The sequence below is a fragment of the Grammomys surdaster genome, unplaced genomic scaffold (genome assembly GCF_004785775.1).
Source record: "Grammomys surdaster isolate TR1022 unplaced genomic scaffold, NIH_TR_1.0 126035, whole genome shotgun sequence".
Classification (NCBI taxonomy): Eukaryota; Metazoa; Chordata; class Mammalia; order Rodentia; family Muridae; genus Grammomys; species Grammomys surdaster.
In genome coordinates this window covers 2,936,037-2,956,103 of record NW_021620848.1, presented here as the reverse complement: position 1 = coordinate 2,956,103, position 20,067 = coordinate 2,936,037, and the positions used below count along the sequence as shown (strand labels likewise).

The following is a 20,067-nucleotide window of genomic DNA, read 5'->3' as shown; positions in this document are numbered from 1 at the left end:
CAAATAAGAACAAAGGCAGTTACTCATGTTGTTGTCTTCTCCCTCCCTTGTACATGCCTGTAAGTTCTCCACTATACCCCATCTCATTAATACATCACAGTTGGATTACGGACCTTAAAAAAAAAACCACTGCAATGTAAAGACTACAGTAATTTGCTTTGTTTTGTTTTAACTGTTAACATTTTACTACTTTGTAGGTCATGCAAGGAAGATGGTGGGTCATGCATTTTATAAAGGAATGCCAATTGCCACAGACAAATGAGGAGGAAAATGTTGAAAATGTTAAAACTATTTTTCTCCAAAGATTTAAGTCCTTCATTTACATCTGAGTTGCTCAACTAGTCTGAACAATTTCTGAGCTTGTATATTCTGATAGTTTAACGTTTTATTCTGAAGCAGCATCCCAATATTGCATGGACTGAATTTGTAGTAACAAAATAAAAAGGATTGAAAATAAAATTGTAACAAGGACTTGAACTTTCTTATTTACAAAAGTACACTGATTTCTACAAAGACTTTCAGCCACAATGCTGCCTCTGACCAGATCCCCAAATGTACTAAAAGCTTACAATGATTCAATGATGTCAAGTAAATAGGCTAGCAGATGCCAGAATCTAAATTAATACATTTGACAAATTTGATAGTGAAGTATGCATTAGACATAAGTACTGTGTCAAGATTTTTGGACTTCAAGGAATAAAACAGATGAGCAGAGAGAATTAACCATGTTCTCTCCAACACTGTCACTAAACAAACAGACCAGGTTTTAAATTTAAAAGCTTTTTTTAGATAGCTTGAGGTGGCCTCTGGGCTGTGGGCCATTGTCTTGTAGAAAACAGAGAGAATTCAAGCCCTGCTCACGGTGGGAGCATTCCTTTATTGTACCTTCACCATCAGAACGACCTGTGGGGAAAACGCCAGTGGCTGACAGGTAAATCAGAAGCACACTATTGGCAGGCAGCTCCTGAAATGAAGGAAAACCACACACACAAAACCAGACAGGAAAAATAACAGTGTTATTTAATGTTCAGCACAATTTAAGGTTGTGGGGAAAATAATGTTTTTAAACACACTGCTGTTACCATGTTTCCACTTGTTCCAACTTCAAATCACATGGCAAAGATTCACTATAATCTACACTGCATCACTGTCCCCAAAGCTGTGGACACATTTTCTACTTGCAACTCCCCATCTGTTAGAGAATGTTCTCTGGAAATATAAAATGGAGGGAGAAAGATCTTCCTCCACTGGTGATAAAGAAGGCAAACTCCCTTCCATGTCTTTGTCTATGTAAACTATGGGAATATACCACCTAATTCCCACCATACTTTTCTTTTCTTTTCTTTTTCTGTATAAAGCTCACACTGTCCTCAACCTTGCTGTGTACTTATATACCCAGGTTGTCCTTGAACTCCCTACTGTGTGGCCCAAGAGATCCTCTAACTCCTGTCCAAAGGCAGGATTACAAGCTTTTACCACATCCTTCTCTCAGATAGTCACAATGTCTCACAGAGCTGCCTGAGCACATGAGTGCCACACATCCTATTCTTGTTTTTCAGTTTTTCATTGAGTGTTAGGCCCAAAGTTGTTTAGCAATAAAAATCTAAAAAGGAGAGAATAATCAACCAACAGTCTCTGATTGATGTTAAATATAAATTACTCATAAGCAGCTACAATCCCTCAAACTGCAAGGGTCAGAAGGACTACTGGAACAGCAATTGTATATGTTCATACATTACTAAACACTTAAGGCATCTGAAGAGTGACCAAGTCCACCCTGAGCACAGTCCTACCATTACAGAAAGAGGTCATACTAACCTTAAAAGACGCTGCTAAGAATGTATACAGTTGGCTGAAGGTCGGTTTGTAGAGTAGATACTTGTGGGGGTTTTCTCGTCTGGTGGGCTTGTCAGCTGGCTCCTATGGTAACATGTCAAAAATGACACACAAAATGACACGTAAGTGGTACGTGACAGCTGAGAGTCCACATTTCTTATCTTTTCTACAAGATATCCTAATTTTATTCACTGTCTGTGATTGTGCTTATCCTGTGTCTTATCAAGAGAGTTCTTTTTGTTTTGTCACAGGATCTCATACTGTAGTTCAGGCAGGCCTCTAGCTTTTAACAATTCTACTGTTTGGCTGTCTAGCGGGCTTCACAAGTGTGAGGTCTCCATGGCTGGGCTGAGAGAATTCTCTATTTACTCCAGTGCCCTCAAGAGAAGCAGAAGTGGTAAGAATTACCAGTCAGGCAATGATCACCTGTATTCCTGGCTTATTCATCTGGGAAGCTAAATTCATTGGCTCCCTCTCCAAGGCTTGCAACATCCGGAACATGTCAACAGTTAATTCACTGAATTTGACCTGAAAGAAAAAATATACCTGGTCATTTATGGAATAAGCAGAACTTCTGGTCTTTGATCACATTATTACTCTTGACTTTCAGGTATATTTAATAACAGCTGATTGTAAAATATACATATATACATACATACAAATATTCATTTTTAAAATAGAAGTTATATCTCTTTGATCCATCTTGAAATCATGGCTTCTTTTTCCTTAATTGTTATTGGTGTGTGTGTGTGTGTGTGTGTGTGTGAGAGAGAGAGAGAGAGAGAGAGAGAGAGAGAGAGAGAGAGAGAGAGAGAGAGAGAGAGAGACTCTGACTCTGTAGGGGGTACATCCATGAGGAAGACTATTTCTTCCACTGTCAGCTTTCCTTAGTTGCCTATAGTTCTTTGTTTATGTGTGGGTTGGTTTTTGTGTTTGTTTGAGACAAGTTCTTATCATATATCTTTAGCTGATGTAGAAGTGCTATATAGATTACAATGGCCTTGAACTCAAGAGATCTTCGTGTCTCTACTTTACAAGTGCTGGGATTAAAGGCCTGAGTCATCATGTCCAGAGACAGCTCATATTTTATTCTTTAATATTTAATTACAAGACTTTCAAAAGGCAAATGTGGCAAAAGAATTGTGCAGTGACACTCCTATTCTCACTATCTACTTTGTGTAATTAACAGTTCTTAGGCTTCTCCGTCATAATGCATTAATTTCCTAAAGTAGTTTTTAAAAAGCAACTAAAGTTACAAAAGCACAGCCCTACAAATCATGATAACATTTGCTTAAGTTGATCTATGTCTGGATTCATACTTTATAATCTCCTCAGTGTTCTGGCACTACACAGTATTTAAGAGTGCATCCTTCTCTATTTTCAATAATACTTTTATAGAAGACCTAGGAACATGTGATGACAGAATAAAGAAAAGGTTTATAAAATAAAATAGAAATGCTTTTAGTTAGGGGAGTTGTTCAGAAAGATTATTCCCTGGAGTTTCAAAACTGTACCTGACTGGGCATGGTGGCTTACATCTTTAATCCCAACACTTGGGAAGCAAAGGCAGGTGGATTCGAGTTTGAAGTCAGCCTTGTCTACAAAGAGAGTTCCAAGATGGCTAGGGCTACACAGAGACTCTGTCTCAAAAATCAAAATGAAAATGTGCCTCATTCATACATACATAATACATTGCTCGGGACCAGGCCACGGGCTCCACACATGCTAGGCAAGTGCTCCACCACTGAGTTACCAGAACCCCACTTACTGTCTCTCTTAGCAGATCAGCAAAACTCAAATTTTCCTCATATAAAAATTTCACAGAAAAAAAAATTTAAAAAATGTAGAAAACAAATCATCAATACAGGTATTTCTGAACATATTTAACATTTCTCAACACATCACTGAATTTCCAAAGGTGTTATAAAACTGCACTACAGCCCCAGATACTCACCACCCATTATCTCTACACAACAGAACGAAACAAGTTCTTCTAGATCAGAGCAAGGAGATAGAATCTGGCTATTTGTCCTTTCATTGTCAAAGAGGAGGTAACTGGAAGCATGTGATCCAGGATAGAACCAATGTAGTAGTTTCATGCATTCCTCTTCCTGTTTGTTTGGAAAGGGTCTCACATGTAGCCTGGGATGGCCTCAATACCTACCTCTGCCTTCCAAGGGCTTTGATTATAGGTATAGCACCTGGCTCTTTTTTTTTTTTTTTAAGTAATAAAATTTGCCATTTATTTGCAAAATATTTTGTGTTCAAGGGTTATTACTTTGATATTTACTATGTGTTCTTTATTTTATAAATATACATGTGTCTCAGTATTATACATAAAAAGGTAATAAAATACGAACCATTTTTTCTATTACTTTGTAATACCTCAATATTTCTCTTGCATGCTATGTTTTGTTCTAGTTCCCTTTGTCAATAGAGCAAGTTGGCTAGCCTAAGTCAGGACAAGGTTAAACAAAATATCTGAAGTAGGCAGGCCAATGTCATCTCCAGAATAGACTTTTCAATGAATTAGAATAGCATGCGGCAATCTTCTAATATTATTCATACATAAAAACATAGCTGACTAGCTTGGTTTAAGCCTCTGGGTCTAGCACTAAAGGTGGAATTATAGAAATAAAGATAATGAGTATTCATAGTATACTTTTGTGGAATGACTACCATATTGTGGTTCATAATTGTAATTATGTTATTTGCAAGTAAACTACATATAAAATTATGTTATTTGCTAATAGATTACTTTCATGTGAGTATCTTCATACATTATTCAACTTATTTCTAAATCAGATGTACTACAATCAAGAGTCAGTTTTACATTTATTCCTTACAGAACTTATGCCTAGGGCCATAGTTGTTTAATATAGCCGGTCTCAGAATACAGTCCACTGACTTTTTTTTTTTAATTTCTTTTTTTTTTTTTTTTAACATGAAATGCTTTTTTATAGCATGTTTTACAAGCGGAGGGGGTAAGAGGGTCCAGGTGGTGGAAAAGTACAAAATCTTCTTGGCCTGTGCCTTGAACCATGTCATGGTCTATATGGTACACTGCCTTGAATTATGATCTACCTGCAGTTCTTCAGAAGATACTGGCTCTTTTTTAATTCTAAGGAATAAGCTCTACAGACATTGGAATTATAGATTGTTATTTTCCTATTTTTGAGTTTGCTAGTTTTGGTTGTTTTGTTTTTAAAAACAGGGTATTGCTGGCCGTAGTGGCAACACTTGGGAAGTATAAACGTAGGCAGATCTCAGTGAGTTCAAGGCAAGCCTGGTCTACAAAGTGAGATCCAGGACAGGCAGAACTACATAGTGAGATACTGTATATGAATATATATATGCAAGTGAAACCTATTACTTTGTATGACAACTAAAAAATAAAAAAATTTTAAAAATGATAAAAAATGACCTTCTCAAAATGCAGCCCTTACCAGTTCCACCCTTTGCTAGTTTCCTGTAAACTCACAAAAAGATCACCTTCCTGACTTTTTCTTGTGCTACTTGTTCCCTCCATCCCACCCAGTGTAGCACTCTACAAGTGCCCCATTCTCCCAGGTAGCCAGGCCTACAGACAGTAGTACGACTGTTACTTTTGCTTGGCATGCTTACTCTGGACAACTTCCTACTTTAGTATTTGTTGTATTCCTAGACAGGGTTTCCAGTATAGCTCCAGCTGTCCTGGGACTTACTCTGTAGACCAGGCTGGCTTCAAACTCACAGAGATCCACCTGCCTCTGTCTCCTGAGTACTGAGATTAAAGGTGTGCACCACCACTGCCTGGATTTTACTGTAGTTCTTAACTACAGCACTTTGTCAGAAAAACATCCCATCATCTCTCAGACTAGCGCAAATCCCTTGATGCCAAACATCAAAAAATACACCTGACTTTTGCTACATTTGTTGAAGTGATATTATCTAAGTAGTTATTTTTGTTAATAATTATTTTTATAGGTAAACAGAAAGCCCCATTAGTGAAGGCAATTTGTCTTTATTGCTATACAAACACATACCCTGAAGACATGGCTGATAATTCATAAATACTGACTTGGGCTAGGAATATAGATTTAGCTCCATGGAAAATTAATACACTAATAAGCATCTTTCCATGCCATTAAAAATTGTTTCTAAAAAATTATAGATATATATGAACATGGCATAATTGATCTGACCATTTGTCACAGATGTAAGAAACTCTATAAGAGGAAAAACAATCCATGGATGATCAAAACCAACATTTTTAAAGTAAATTTTAAGTATAAATCTTTCACAGTTCTTTACCTGATTATTACAATTACCAATAATGAGTGCATCAGCCAGGGACAACTGTCCCACAATCATGCCTTGCTCCAGCAAGGGGGCTCCGGTCTCAGCAAGGCGATTGGATGTGATAACAATGGTGTTATCATCATTTAACACCATCACAGGGTCTGCCTGAAGAAAAAAGAAGCACATTAATGGTAACACAGAATATCACTTCTTGTTCTTCTCAAAGTCACATATATACCATAAACACACAGCATAGTCATTTGCCTACCTATGACTGTGACAAATTTTCTCTCAAGAAATTACCTCAATGAATGCTGCTACCTCTTGAAGCACCAGGTTCCACTCGACTTGATCTTCAGTATTAAAGCGATGAGTATAATCTTCAATTTCATCAGACAACTCCTGGTGTTAGAAATGCCACAAAGAAAAGGGCTATTAATAACATCCATAGAAAGGCTAGCAAGGGGCTGGAGAGATGGCTCAGAGGTTAAGAGCACTGGCTATTCTTCCAGATGTCCGGAGTTCAGTTCCCAGCAACCACATGGTGGCTCACAGCCATCTGTAAAGAGATCTGGTCCCCTCTTCTGGCCTGAAGATGTACATACAGACAGGATACTGTATACATAATAAATAAATCTTAAAAAAAAAAAAAAAAAAAAGCTAGCAAGATGGCTCAGCAGGTAAATGAGTCTGCCACCTAGGCTGACAACCTAAGTTCAATCTATGAAACCCACATAGTAAAAGAAGAGAACCAATTCCTACATGCTATCTTATGACCTGACACCTATGCATGTAACACACACACATACGCACACACACACAAAATGAATGTAAAAAAATTATAATCTCCATAAAAATCAGCTATATTGTAATATTCTGACAGAAAGTAATGGAACTATGTTTGATCAGTATCAATATCCAATCCAAATTATAACAGAAAACAAATGAAAACCACAGATTTGCTTTGAAATTTAAAAAAAATTTTTAGAACAATACATATCAAATAAAAACCTTACAAAGGTCTATTTCCTACTTGGTGATATATCAGCAATGAACTTATTAACAGAATTGCCTGAGAAACAAACTCATAAATGTTAACACACAAAGAGCACTCCCTTCCTTTATATTACTTTGTGTTTCAGAACTAGTCTAACTAGTATCTGAGGACAGAAGATCACAGCAGAATATATCTCCTTCCAATGGGCTTGTGAAAATTAAGACATGTTTGAGTCAAATTTATCAAGAAGTATACCATCAGGAATAGGTATGGTGGCTCGTATCCATAAGCACTCAAGATTGAGGCAGGAGGATTGTCAAGAGTTTACAGATAGCTTGGGTCAGAGATACACCTGTCTCTGCCTCTCAAGTGCTGGGATTAAAAGCATGCAGTGTTGTATCTGGCTTATGGGGATAACAAATCCAAGATCAGCCTTGGTTATATAACAAGACCCTACTTCAAACAAAACAAAACAGAACAGAACAAAACAAAACACTATTTACCTTTACCAGGTCTTTCACAACGTCCATTTTGTTAAGAAGAAGACAAACTACTATAAATCTTGCATAGTATCGGAGTTTCTTAACAACCAACTCAGGCCTGCAGTGGACAAAAAAGAACTCAGTCATAATATTAAAATGGAAAATAGGCTGTGAAAGTACTCTAGCCAGCTCAAGCGTGGTGTACATGGTTCTAGTAAGCCTTGCTCTTCGTCCCCATTCTCTTTGCCTTGCTAAAAACCATTAGATTACCTTCTTAAAGCTAGCCACCAAGATCTATTCCCTTATTTGGCCATGTCCTTCCTCCTCCTGAGGATGATTACCAAGGTTCAACTATCAAAGTATTAAAGTCCAGCAATCAAAAGCCCCCTTTGGCTCATACCCAATTACAATGAAACACCTCATCCTAACATGGAGTTTTCCATTTTTACTTTCATAAGCCATCATTTTCCTATGGGCCATGTCTGTCTACCCTCTACCCAGAGGCAGTCCTTTGTCTCCCTCCAGGACAAATACCCTTACCCCGTCTCCCTTGTTCTCTTCCTCTATCTACCTCCTGTGTTCGTCTCTTTTTCCCTGCCCTTTGTCCCTCTGTTGCAAACAAATCTTTTGTGCTGAGATCTTGGGTGTCATGGAGTCCTGAGCAATACTGATCTTTCCACCCTGTTCTGACTTTTTTTACTTTTAAATGGGTTTTTAAAAATGTCATCATTATTGGAACAGTGATAAAAATTTCCACATAAAACCATACAGCCTTTGCTTGGCAGGGTAGCACATGCCTGTAATTCCATAACTCAGCAGGAAAGGCAGGAGGATAAAGGGTTCAAGTACTGAGTTCAAGGGCAGCCTGGGATACAAGAGACTGTCTCAAAAAATAAAAAAAAAAGATAGTCTTTTAAATATTTTTTATACACTGATTATCAGTCTTCATTCATTCATTCATTCATTCATTCATTCATTCATTCATTCAACAAGCATCTACTGAGAATTTAAGTGCATAAAAAACAATATGATGATGGGGACTGGAGAGATGGTTCTGCATCCACATAGTTCACAATAATCTGTAACTTCGGTTCTAGGCGATCCACCATCTTCTGACCTCCTTGGGCAGAAGGCATACATGTGGTACACATATACTCATATACACAAAATAAAAATTTAAAATCTAAAAACTAAGAAACAATGCCATGAGACTGAAAGGGCAATGATTAAATAAAAGAATCCTTTCTTCACAGACCTTACAAATGGAATAGTAATTTAAATACAGATGAGTTAAGTAAATATCCAAAACAGTAGAATAAATATAAATGGAAAAAAAGACGCCATTTGAGTCCTACTCTGAATTGAATCTGTCATGTCCCCATAAGCTCCCATTTTGAACACTTGGTCCCCAGCTACTAGTGGTTTTGGAAGGTATAAGGGAGTAGGTCCTTAGAGGTTGGTCTTAAGGTTCACCGGACAGGTCTCACTTCTGCCTCAGTGAGAAAAGTATATAACTCCATTTTTAAAGAGGAGCCATTATGCTGCATTGTTAAAAATAAGTTTCCATTTACTGTTAAGAGCTGAGTTGCTGTTTTTTTTTTTTGTTTTTGTTTTTTGTTTTTTTCAAGACAGGGTTTCTTTGTGTAGCCCTGGCTGTCCTGGAACTCACTCTGTAGACCAGGCTGGCCTTGAACTCAGAAATCCGCCTGCCTCTGCCTCCCAAGTGCTGGGATTAAAGGCGTGGGCCACCACCGCCCGGCCTGAGTTGCTGTATTTAAGACTGTTTCCTAGAGCCTGACCCGCCCCAACTGATGACCTTGACTTGTGTTTTACAATACCCTGACCCTTTGATCCTCCTTAACCTTCCCTAATCACATGGTGTTTTTTTTTTTTTGAGATCTTTCTGTATTTTCTTATCGTCTTTTCTCTTCTGTAAACCTGCTTTGTAACTACTTTCGATTTTACTCCTTAAAAGGGGACAAAAAAATAGCTTTGGGCTGCTCTCTTGAGCTTGACTCAGGAGGCAGTAGCTGGCCTGCTCTTGGGTGCTCAACTTTGCTTCAAATTGTGCTCAAAATTGTGGGTGTGGTCTTATGACCGGTAGGATTTACATTTTCTGGAGGTCTCAGTGAGATTCAGACAACTCACTCAAATTTTAAATTTGGACCGTCACTCTGGGACTTTAGGGCTGAGGGGCCTCTCCTAAGGAGGTGTACACCTTGAGAAATTCCAAGGTTCCAAGATGTGCTTTGAGTTTCACAGACTCGGACTATCAGAGTGAACTGCCATGATGACAAGAGCCACAAACATCTACAGAGGCCTCCCTGGTAAATCATAGTCTGGTCTGTGGACATCCTGATCTGAGACATGGGGAAATTTAATGGAACTTGAATATTTGTCTTGTCTTTGTATTTCTGTCCCATTTGTCTTGTCTTCATATGTTTTGTCTTTGTACGTCTTGTCTCTGATTTCATTTTTACTGTCTCCATTTTGTCTTTTGTACTTTCTGTGTTAATTGGTTTATCTTGGACTTGGGACAACTGAACTGATAGACAGTATGGGTAATAAGACTAGCAAGCTTAACAGCCCTCTATCTTATATTCTAAAGAATTTTTGACAAACTTAGCTAAACCTTTAATCCCAGCACTTGGAGGGAGAGGCAGGCAGATCTTTGTGAGTTTGGGGCCAGCCTGGTCTACAAAGTTCAGGACAGTCAGAGATATATAGAAAAACTCTATCTTGAAAAATCAAAACCAAAAGCAGAAGGAAAAAGAAAAAGAAAAAAAATTCAACAAAGTTTACCCCCTATAGTCAAGGGGAATTATGCTCATCCATCCCATCACCAGGAGTCACCTCTCTGTGAGACTGAACGGCCCACATTCAGGGTTGCTTGGCCCTCCCAGGGCACTTTTGACTTTCAGATCACTGGCACAATGGTATGTGTCACCCATGGCAAGTCTGGCCACCCAGAATAGAATGGATATGTAAGGGTAAAAATTAAAATAGCTTAGCAGAGACCACAAACAACTTGGCAAAGACCGCAGGACAGCTTGCTGAGCTTACTGAGAGTAGCCATAATAAAAATATCAAGCCCTTCTAGGGACAAGGTGACCAGAAATGTAGAAACAACCAAAGACATATCTTGACCAGTCTAAACATGCCCAAGTGAGTAATGGGCCACCTGGTGTTTATCCTAGAAGGTCTGAGGCTTCATGGTCAAAAATAGTGGGCCATCCAGCCTGTCAAAATGATTGCTTACGCAAAGTGCTGATGTTTGAAATATCCAATCATATGTAATCCCGCCAGAATTTCCCACTTTTTCCTTCCCCCTTGTGCCTCCCCCTATAAAAGTTCTAAACTTCCTGGGGTCTTCATCGAAATTCTCTCCCCTGCGTGGGATGAGTTTCGATCCAAGGGCCCTTGTTAGTAAACTGCCTTTTGCCATTGCATCAAGTCAGTCTCTCGTGTCTCCTTGGGTGTGCGCTAATTGGGGTCCTCTTTCTGGGTCCTTACAGATACATCTTGTTTAAAGCAACTTCCAACATACCACCCTGGATGACGATCTGTTTGAACTGAAACGGGCAAGGTGTCAAGCCCTGAATGTCAGCAAATGGGCCTTTTAAGAGCCTGTAGCAGAGACCCAAGAGGCCTCTCTAAAAACTGTTCTGCAGGACTCACAGTAAAAAGAATTCCTCTTTTCTTCATATAACCATCTTTAGCCCCTGCTCCCCTCCCCACCTCAACCTCCACTTTTGCCAGCTCAGCGCCCGCCACCAAAGATTCCCTCGGGCCGGGCCCCCCCCCCGCCCGAGTCTATTCTTACTTTACTTCTAGCTCTTCCCTACCTCCACCTATCTTCCTTCTCTATACCTCCCAGCTCTTTCCCTACTTCTCCATCTTTTCCCCTCCCCACACCCATCACAGAGTCCCATATGGCCCTCTTGACTCCTCTTCCAATTCTGGTGCTGGGGTGGCACCTCCTTTGGGCATGCTGCCCTACAGCCATTTCCTGACAATCTCTACCTGTACGCCCCTTTCTCCACTACAGATCTCTACAACTGGAAGATCAAGAATCCCCTGTTCAGCTCTAAATTAGATTCCTTAATTTCTCCAACTGATTCTACCTTTTTCAATAATCTCCTCACACGGGATGACTGTCAACAGATTCTCCATGCCCTCTTTAATATTGAAAAAGGAAACATTTTAATGAAAGCAACTAAAGCACTTCCTGGAATAACTTTGATGGCCGAGGACCAGAGAGCAAAGGCAATTGACTGTGCACTGCTAAGACAGAGACTCCAATGAAACCTCAACTCAGAGAAATGTAGGACGTCATTCAGTGAATATCACCAGGTTCTGCTAGAAGGAATGAAACGGGTAGCCTGAAAGCCCACTAACCTATCTAAGGAAGCAGATGCAAGACAGAATGTAAATGAATCACTTTGAGCTTTCCTGGAATGACTCCTGAACACCTATCAGTTATACACCCCTCTAGACTTTGTTACTTGGCCCCCGACATACGTAGGATACAATGGATGGATGGGTTTGCAGGACAGAACAGATAAATAACTACTAGAAATAGTCCAGAAGATGTTTGACAACAGAGACAGCAAAGAAGATCTTTTGATAAAGAAGATAGGGCGTGCTACTGTGGCTGCGCTATAAGCTCCAGCCACTTTCAACTCTGTCCATACACCCTATGATTAAAAGAGGAGACATCTATAAAAAGACCTGTGTTCCTACTGCAATGAAATAGTCACTGAAAAAAATCAATGTCCATAATGGAAACAGGCAGGCTCCCTGAAAACTACAGAAGATCAGAAAACTCCTTTGAACTAAGGTCTCCAGGGAGCCTATGGTAACCTCACCATCAGGGGCCAACTCATACATTTTCTGGTAAACACAGGGGCTATCCTTTTGGTATTACAGAAACCCCTAGGACCTCTTGCCAACCAAATAATGGAAGTACAGATGGCAACAGGACTGCTAAACTGGGACAAGAAACTGTGACTGACTCATTCTTTTATTGTTATTTCTGCATGACCCTACCCTTAGAGGGAGGACCTCTTGAACAAGCTCTAGCAAACAAACATCATTCTCAGGAGACACTCTCCTAGGTTGCAATTGGGAGGCCCTGCTAAGACTTTAACTATAGTCTGCCCAATAAGAGAGGAATATCTGCTCCTCCAATAACCAACCAATTCCCTGAAAGAAGAATGGAAAAAGCTGCTGATTCTGAAAATTCCTACAGTTTAGGCAGAGAACAATCCTGGCTTGGCAAAACATGCATCACTTGTCACATAGCAATTAGCATCTAGGGTGATGACCATTTGAGTCAAACAATACCCCATCAGTTCAGAAGCCAGGGAAGGGATTAAGACTCACATCAGGAGCTTCCTTGAAGTAGGTACACTTACTTCGTGCCAGTCAGCATGGTATACCCTTTTATTTTACTACCTGTCCAAAAGCCAGGAACTTAAGACTATAGACCAGTGTCAGACTTGAGGGAAGTGAATGAACAGGTATAATCTGTTCACCCAATTGTTATAAATCCCTACATTTTACACTGTACTGGATTTAAAAAATGCATTCTTCTCTATCCTCCTATCAAAATTAAGTCAGCCTATCTTTGCATCTGAATGAGCTGACCCTAAACTGGAGATATCAGGACAACTAATCTGGACCAGACTGCCTAAAGGGTCCAAAAATCATCCCATTTTCAATGAAGCACTCAACCAGGACTTAAGTCACTTCTGTAGTAAATTTTCTGAGGTAATCTTGCTTCATTGTCTAGATGATTTATTATTGGCTGCTAAAAATGAGGAGGACACTTTGAGAGCCACTAGAGGCCTTTTGGAAACTCTAGCCCAATTAGATAAATGAGGTTTCTTTTGGGGGGTGGGGGGAAGCAAAGTCCAAATTTGCTTACTCCAGTTTACCTACCTGGGATATGAACTGAGAAAAGATAAACATCTGTTGTCCCAGGCCTGCCTACATAGTGGCCATAATGCAAATCCCAACTCTAACCACCAAGTAACAAGTTAGGGAGTTTCTGGGAGTTGTTAGATACCTGAGTTTGCCAAATCCTTGTATTCCGCTCTGGCAGAGGACAACATCCTTTTGGAATGGACCAGGGAATATAAAGAGGCCTTTAAGAAATTAGAAGAGATCCTTGCAGGGGTCCCCACTTTAACTCTTTCTGATATCTCCAAGCCCTTTCATCTTTATGTCCATGAAAGGGCATTGCCAGAGGAGTCCTGACTTAAAACTCTGGGTCCTTGGAAAAGGTCAATTAGTCTTAGTTAGGGTTTTATTACTGTGAAGAGACACCATGACCACGGCAACTCTTATAAAGAAAAACATTTAATAGGGGCTGGCTTACAGGTTCAGAGTTAGTCAGTCCATTATCTTTATGGCAAGAAGCATGACAATGTTCAGACAGATATGGTGTTGGAGAAGGAGCTAAGAGTTCTAATCTTGATCCACAGTCAGCAGCAGGAGACTGCCACACTATGCCTGCCTCCACAGTAACACAGTTCCTCCAATAAGCTGCACATACTCCAACAAGGCCACACTTCTTCTTTTTTTTTTTTTTCCGAGACAGGGTTTCTCTGTATAGTCCTGGCTGTCCTGGAACTTACTTTGTAGACCAGGCTGGTCTACAAAGAAATCCACCTGCCTCTGCCTCCCAAGTGCTAGGATTAAAGGCGTGCGCCACCATCGCCCGGCAAGGCCACACTTCTTAATAGGCTAAGCATATTCAAACACATGAGTCTACCAGGGCCATACCTATCCAGACCACCACAGCTTACATCTCAAAGAGACTAGATCCTGTAGCCTCTCGACAGCCCCTTATTTAAGACCATTACAGCCATTGCAATTCCTGTAAAAGAAACTGAAAAGCTCACATTTGGGCAAACTCTAATTGTAACTGCTCTACATGCTGTGAAAACTTTGCTGAGGGATGCTGCTAACTGGTTGATGTCAAATGTCCCTGTGACTTAGTACCAAGCCCTTCTTTTAGATAAGGATAGACTGATCTTTGATAAATCCTTAGCTTTCATTACTACCATCCAGCTGCCAGATGACAATCCCGAGAAGCCCATCCATGACTGCCTGGACATTATTCAAGGTAGTGACCTGACTTGACAGATGTCTTCTCACCACCAGAAATGTGGAACTCTACACAGATGGCAGCAGCTTCATTTAAGAAAGAACAAGATATACAGGGGTAGTTGTGGTCACAGGCCAGAAGGAGGTCATTTGGGAGCAAGCCTTGCTCAGGGGCTCATGCCTTACTCCAGGGCACATCTTCGCGCAGAGCAGAAATAATTGTACTGACACAGGCTTTAACATGAGCTGAAGGAAAAAGGGTGAACGTCTACACAGACAGACAAGATGCTTTTGCTATGGCTCATGTTCATGAACAGATAAGATATATAAAAGAGGGGCTTACTCACCTCAGAGGGAACAACTATTAAAAATAAACATGAAATTGTTCAGTTGTTTGAAGCCATCTGTCTGCCAACTGAACTGTCCATAATATCAAAAAGCTACCAGACTCTAAGTAACAACCATGTAGATCAAGTCACCAAAGAGGCTGCTTTCAGGGAATCTAAACCCCAGACTGCCCTGGAACTATCTGCTGTACCAGAGACCCCACTCTGCTTCAGAAAAGATGTTCCTGAGTCTGAACTAGAGGAGATTAAGTCATATTCTGACTTGGAGGTTTAGGAGACCTGCAATGGATTGTGGATCTTGCCTGACAGAAGAATCTGTATGCCAAAGATGCTGGGCCAAAACTGGTTAACTGCCTTGCATAGCTACATGTACTCACCACCTATGAAGATCTCAGAACTCATCTCCCCTTGTGTCTAGATATCTAAACAGTGAGAAAAACTTCAGAGCATTTCAGATCGCTACCTGGCCTGTGCTCAGGTAAATGTAAAGAAAATGCTTCCCCAAGGTCAGTGGAGTCACGGTACAAAATTTCAGAATTTTGGAATTGGACTTTGCTGAAGTCAAGCCAGGACTGTATAGCTATAAATATCTGCTGGTCTGGAATACCAACACAGGCTGGGTAGAGGATTTTCCATTCCAAGCAGAAACGGTCAAGTAGTAGCTAAAAAATTAATAGCAGAAATTATTCCCAGACTTTTAACCTCCCCATTTCTCTGGGGTCCAATAATGGCCCAGCCTTCACGGTTGAAATTGAGAAATGGGAGAACTGAGAATAACTTCTACAAAACAGAGCTACTATAGACTACCTGTTACTCAAACATAATCTTGGCTGTCAACAATTTACTGGAATATGCTGCTTAATATCTCTGATATCCCTCATACCATTGACAACCAAATTCATGATCCACAAAGAGAAATAAACAAAATCTCTCCAACAAATTTTTGACTGTCCAATATGGCTAGGATGGTTCCCTCCACTCGCCCCTTATTAGCCCTTTAATATTGCTTTTACTGGTTATCATAATCAGACTCTGCACCCTCCAATGAGTTACTAATTTGACCACACATCAGATAAACAATTCTAAAATCATTGCCACTAGATGACATTATTACATCCTATCAAAGATTTGATAGGAACACTTAAGCCAAGGGAGAACCTGCCTGACTCCATTTTGAAGGCAGGAGACATTATGCTGTGTTATTAAAAATATATTTCCCAAGCCTTTGTCAAGGTCTCATGTATAAGACATCTACCCCTGAATTCCACCAGACTCCATAAAGCAAGCAGCGGTGTTCAGCTGGGCATGGTGACCAAACAGTATTGTGCTTTTGTCTTTTGGACTTTTTTGAGACAGTTTCACTTCTTAGTTGTAGCCAACCTTTAACACAGAATACCACCTGTTTCTGTCTCCCAAGTGCTGGAACTAAGAGTGTTTGCCGCCACATCTTATAGTAGGAAACTTAAAAGAGAAAATTCAAAGAATGCTAGTAGTCTCTTCTCTCACAACTAAACAGTCTAGAGATAATAAAGACATTAGTGAAGCCTAGCTTTAGAGTCCTTTCTTCCCTATGAAACCTGTGTAACCTATATCTATCATAAAGAAATAACCCTCTATGACAAGATGGCTCAGTGGATAAAGGCACTAGCCTGATGGCCTAAGTAGGATTCTCAGAACCTATGTGGTTGAAGTAGAGGATGACTCCTAAAAGTTGTCCTCTGACCTTTCCATGTATACAGTGACATCTGCACATGGACACACACACACACGTACAGAATAATAAAAGTGGAAATGTATGGCTTTTTTGCACCATTTCCACATGAACTAAAATGCTGAATGTCTTGTCACCTTTCTGAAAGCAAAGCTGACACATACCTGTCCTCTTTATTGACTTGAGAGTAGTATGATCTCTGTCTGATTGCAGAGTAGAAGGAGAAAGCCTCATTCAGATAACTGGTCTCAGAAGTTCGTAAACTATAAGAAAAATAGATTAAATATGCTGCAAATACTTAATTTGGGGGTAATCCTCATGTATTATTATACTTGTTCTTCAAGTATTATTATACTTGTTCTAGACTGCCCTACTCTACACAGGGAGATAGGAACGACTGCCTTAATTTTGAGTCAGCAAGGAACCAACCATTTTACCTTTCAATTGTCTGGTAGCAACAGCAGCAATATGTTCTTCCCTGCTGTTCCAACCAAAGTACACATCACTCTCATTCTACAAGGGACACCATTCTACTCCCAGGACTTGACTAATCCACTGCCACTTGATCTTTGGTCCATTTCTTTAGTTTTTTCCCCCTCCTTAAACTATACTACTCTTTGGAGGATGCTAATGAGCTATGGTGTCTTTTCAACATGTCTAGTTTAATAAGAGACTTTTTTTTTTTTTTTTGAGACAGCGTTTCTCTGTGTAGCCCTGGCTGTCCTGGAACTCACTTTGTAGACCAGGCTGGCCTCGAACTCAGAAATCCGCCTGCCTCTGCCTCCCAAGTGCTGGGATTAAAGGCGTGTGCCACCACCGCCTGGCAATAAGAGACTTTCAAAAAATAATTTACTTTAAAAAGTTTATTTAGTGTCTTGACAAATTTTATACACACACCCTTCTGGTTACTGTTTCCTCTCTCATCTTTCCACTCCTATCAAATCTTGTTTCTTCCTGTCCCTTTCCCAGATTCATGATGTGGTTTTGTTGCATGTCTCATTTAGTTTTACCAGGGCCATTTATGCAACCATTGGGTTGGGACTATCTATGGAGCCTAGAGAGGTCAACAGTGGGTACACAACTGCAGAAACACAACTTTTTTCTGCATCTATCAGTAGAGCCCCCTGACTCCTTTTCCATCAAGGCCTGGCTGTTAAAGATTCCTTTTTAGTGGAGACCCAATGCAGACATCTGTACTTGCTGAGGATTCATGATGACAATGACTGTGTCTTGCCCAGAAAATGGTACTTCTCAGCATTTCTCTCTATCTGTACTTCCACAATTATTGTTCTGAGCTTGGGAGGGATAGCATACATGCCTTCTTTAGGGATGAGTACTCCAAAAATCACTTATTCTCCGCACTGTAACAAAGGATTTTTAAGATCCTGTTCTAGCAAAAAGAGGGATAACAGTCGTGGGCATTCTAAGAGGCATGCCCACAACTGAAAAGATAACTTTTCTTACCTTTTGTTTGGTTTGTTTTAGTTTCTTTGAAGCAGGGCTTCTTTGTGTAGCCCTGACTGTCCTGGAACTCACTCTGTATATAGACCAGGCTGGCCTTGAACTCACAGAGATTCCCCTACCTCTGCTTTCTGAGTGCTGAGATCAAAGGTGTGTGCCACAATCAAAGGCTTTGTGGGTTTTTCTTTCCTTACCTTTTAAATTACAAAAGGCTAAAGTTTTTGTTATTGATGTTACTTTGTGCTGAGATTTAGCTTTGTAAAAGGAGATCTCGTCTTTCCTCACCGAAAGGTGGGACTACACAGATGTTACTATTTTAAGGATGCAAACAACTGTCAATTTACTTCACTTAACCTCAATGAGTATGCAAAGAATACTATGAACATCATATATGCTATATGTTTCTATACACCATCAAGCCTTGAGAAGTCCTAAGAATGGTATATCTACTTAGTATTCATTGCTTATAAATAACCAATATCAAACTCCTCAGGTCTGATGAAATGAAGTTAATAAGAGAACGGCTGACATAAAGAATACTGCTTAAATTATATAATGCCATTTCATTATATAATGTCATCTTGATCCATCTGGCCTAAACAAAATTCCATCTATAACTCACTGTCCTCCCTCTAACATGCTCTGTTTTAATCAAAGAAACACTTTCTTCTTTCCATATATAATTCACTTACTAATAGTGGTAATACAGCTGCCCGATCTTGGAAGCGATTTCTCCTATTTGCCACCGCTTCAAGCCATATCGATTATCCAAGACTTGTCTGTTTACACAGGAGAAAAAAAAAAAACAGAAATAGCAAAATATAAATTTCAAAAAGAACCAAATCTATAAATTCAATGATAAAACACTATCTCATGAGCAAAGATGTTGAATTATAAGATTTCAGTATAACCATTTAATTACACTTAAAATGTTCCTCTTGACTGATTTGTGTCGTGTCATCATGTATGTATGCCACAGCTCAAGTATGGCAGTCAGATGATAGCCCTGGGTGTCAGTTATTGCTTCTCACATTCTTGGTCATTACCGTGCATGCAGGTTAGTCAGGGATTCTTCTGTCTTTGCTTCCATTCTCATTACAGGATTACATGGGATTACAGTCTCACACTTGAATGACAAGTGAGATAACCATGATTCTTGATCCTGTTTTTACCTCCTAAGCACTAGAATTATAAATGTGTACCACCATAATCAGCTAAAAAATTTATTCACTTCCCACTAAAGCCGAGTGTGGTGGCACATGCTTTTAATCCTAGCATTTGGGAAGCAGAGGCAGTTGGATCTCTGTTAGTTCAAGGCCAGCCTGGTCTACAGAGTGAGTTCAGAATAGCCAGGGCTACATAGAGAAACCCTTTGTCAAAAAACCAAAAACAATGTAACACTTTCTCCCCAAACAGCATGGGTTAACTATACTCATCTCAGAATGAAACCACAGATCAACTTCCCATGTGAAAGAGGGAGTAGACCATTCCAAACAAAACATTCATTAACAATTAGAGAAGAATATATTAAAAATCTTAAACAGAAAACAAACAAACAAACAAAATCAAAACCCACCAAAACCTTGTTTTTATTTGGATCATGAAGATATAATACTTTAAACTTGATCTTAGCCAAAAGGTCAAGAAGCACTAAACAGGTTATCTTAAAAGGAACAAGACCGAGCCAACAAGACGACTACATCTCTAGAACCTACATGGTAGAAGTAAGGTCTGACTCAGACAGTAACCTCGTGACCTACACATCCATTCATTCATTCATCCATCCATTCAAGAACGAACAAACAACATCACTACATCCCTACAACCCTCACGCTAGAA

The 20,067-nt window shown here is 39.7% G+C and overlaps 1 protein-coding gene across 2 annotated transcripts in view; it reads right to left on the bottom strand.

Moving 5' to 3' along the window:
* Scai (suppressor of cancer cell invasion) overlaps window positions 1-20,067 on the bottom strand; it is a 99,442-nt gene that overhangs the window by 20,566 nt on the left and 58,809 nt on the right. For both annotated transcript variants that reach the window (XM_028754708.1, XM_028754709.1), the window contains 8 exons: window positions 18,921-19,007; window positions 16,932-17,030; window positions 7,618-7,714; window positions 6,421-6,519; window positions 6,130-6,282; window positions 2,263-2,364; window positions 1,819-1,920; window positions 886-964 (listed from right to left, as the gene is read on the bottom strand). In XM_028754708.1, coding sequence (XP_028610541.1) covers window positions 886-964; window positions 1,819-1,920; window positions 2,263-2,364; window positions 6,130-6,282; window positions 6,421-6,519; window positions 7,618-7,714; window positions 16,932-17,030; window positions 18,921-19,007 — 818 coding nt within the window. The remainder of the gene's footprint in view (window positions 1-885; window positions 965-1,818; window positions 1,921-2,262; window positions 2,365-6,129; window positions 6,283-6,420; window positions 6,520-7,617; window positions 7,715-16,931; window positions 17,031-18,920; window positions 19,008-20,067) is intronic.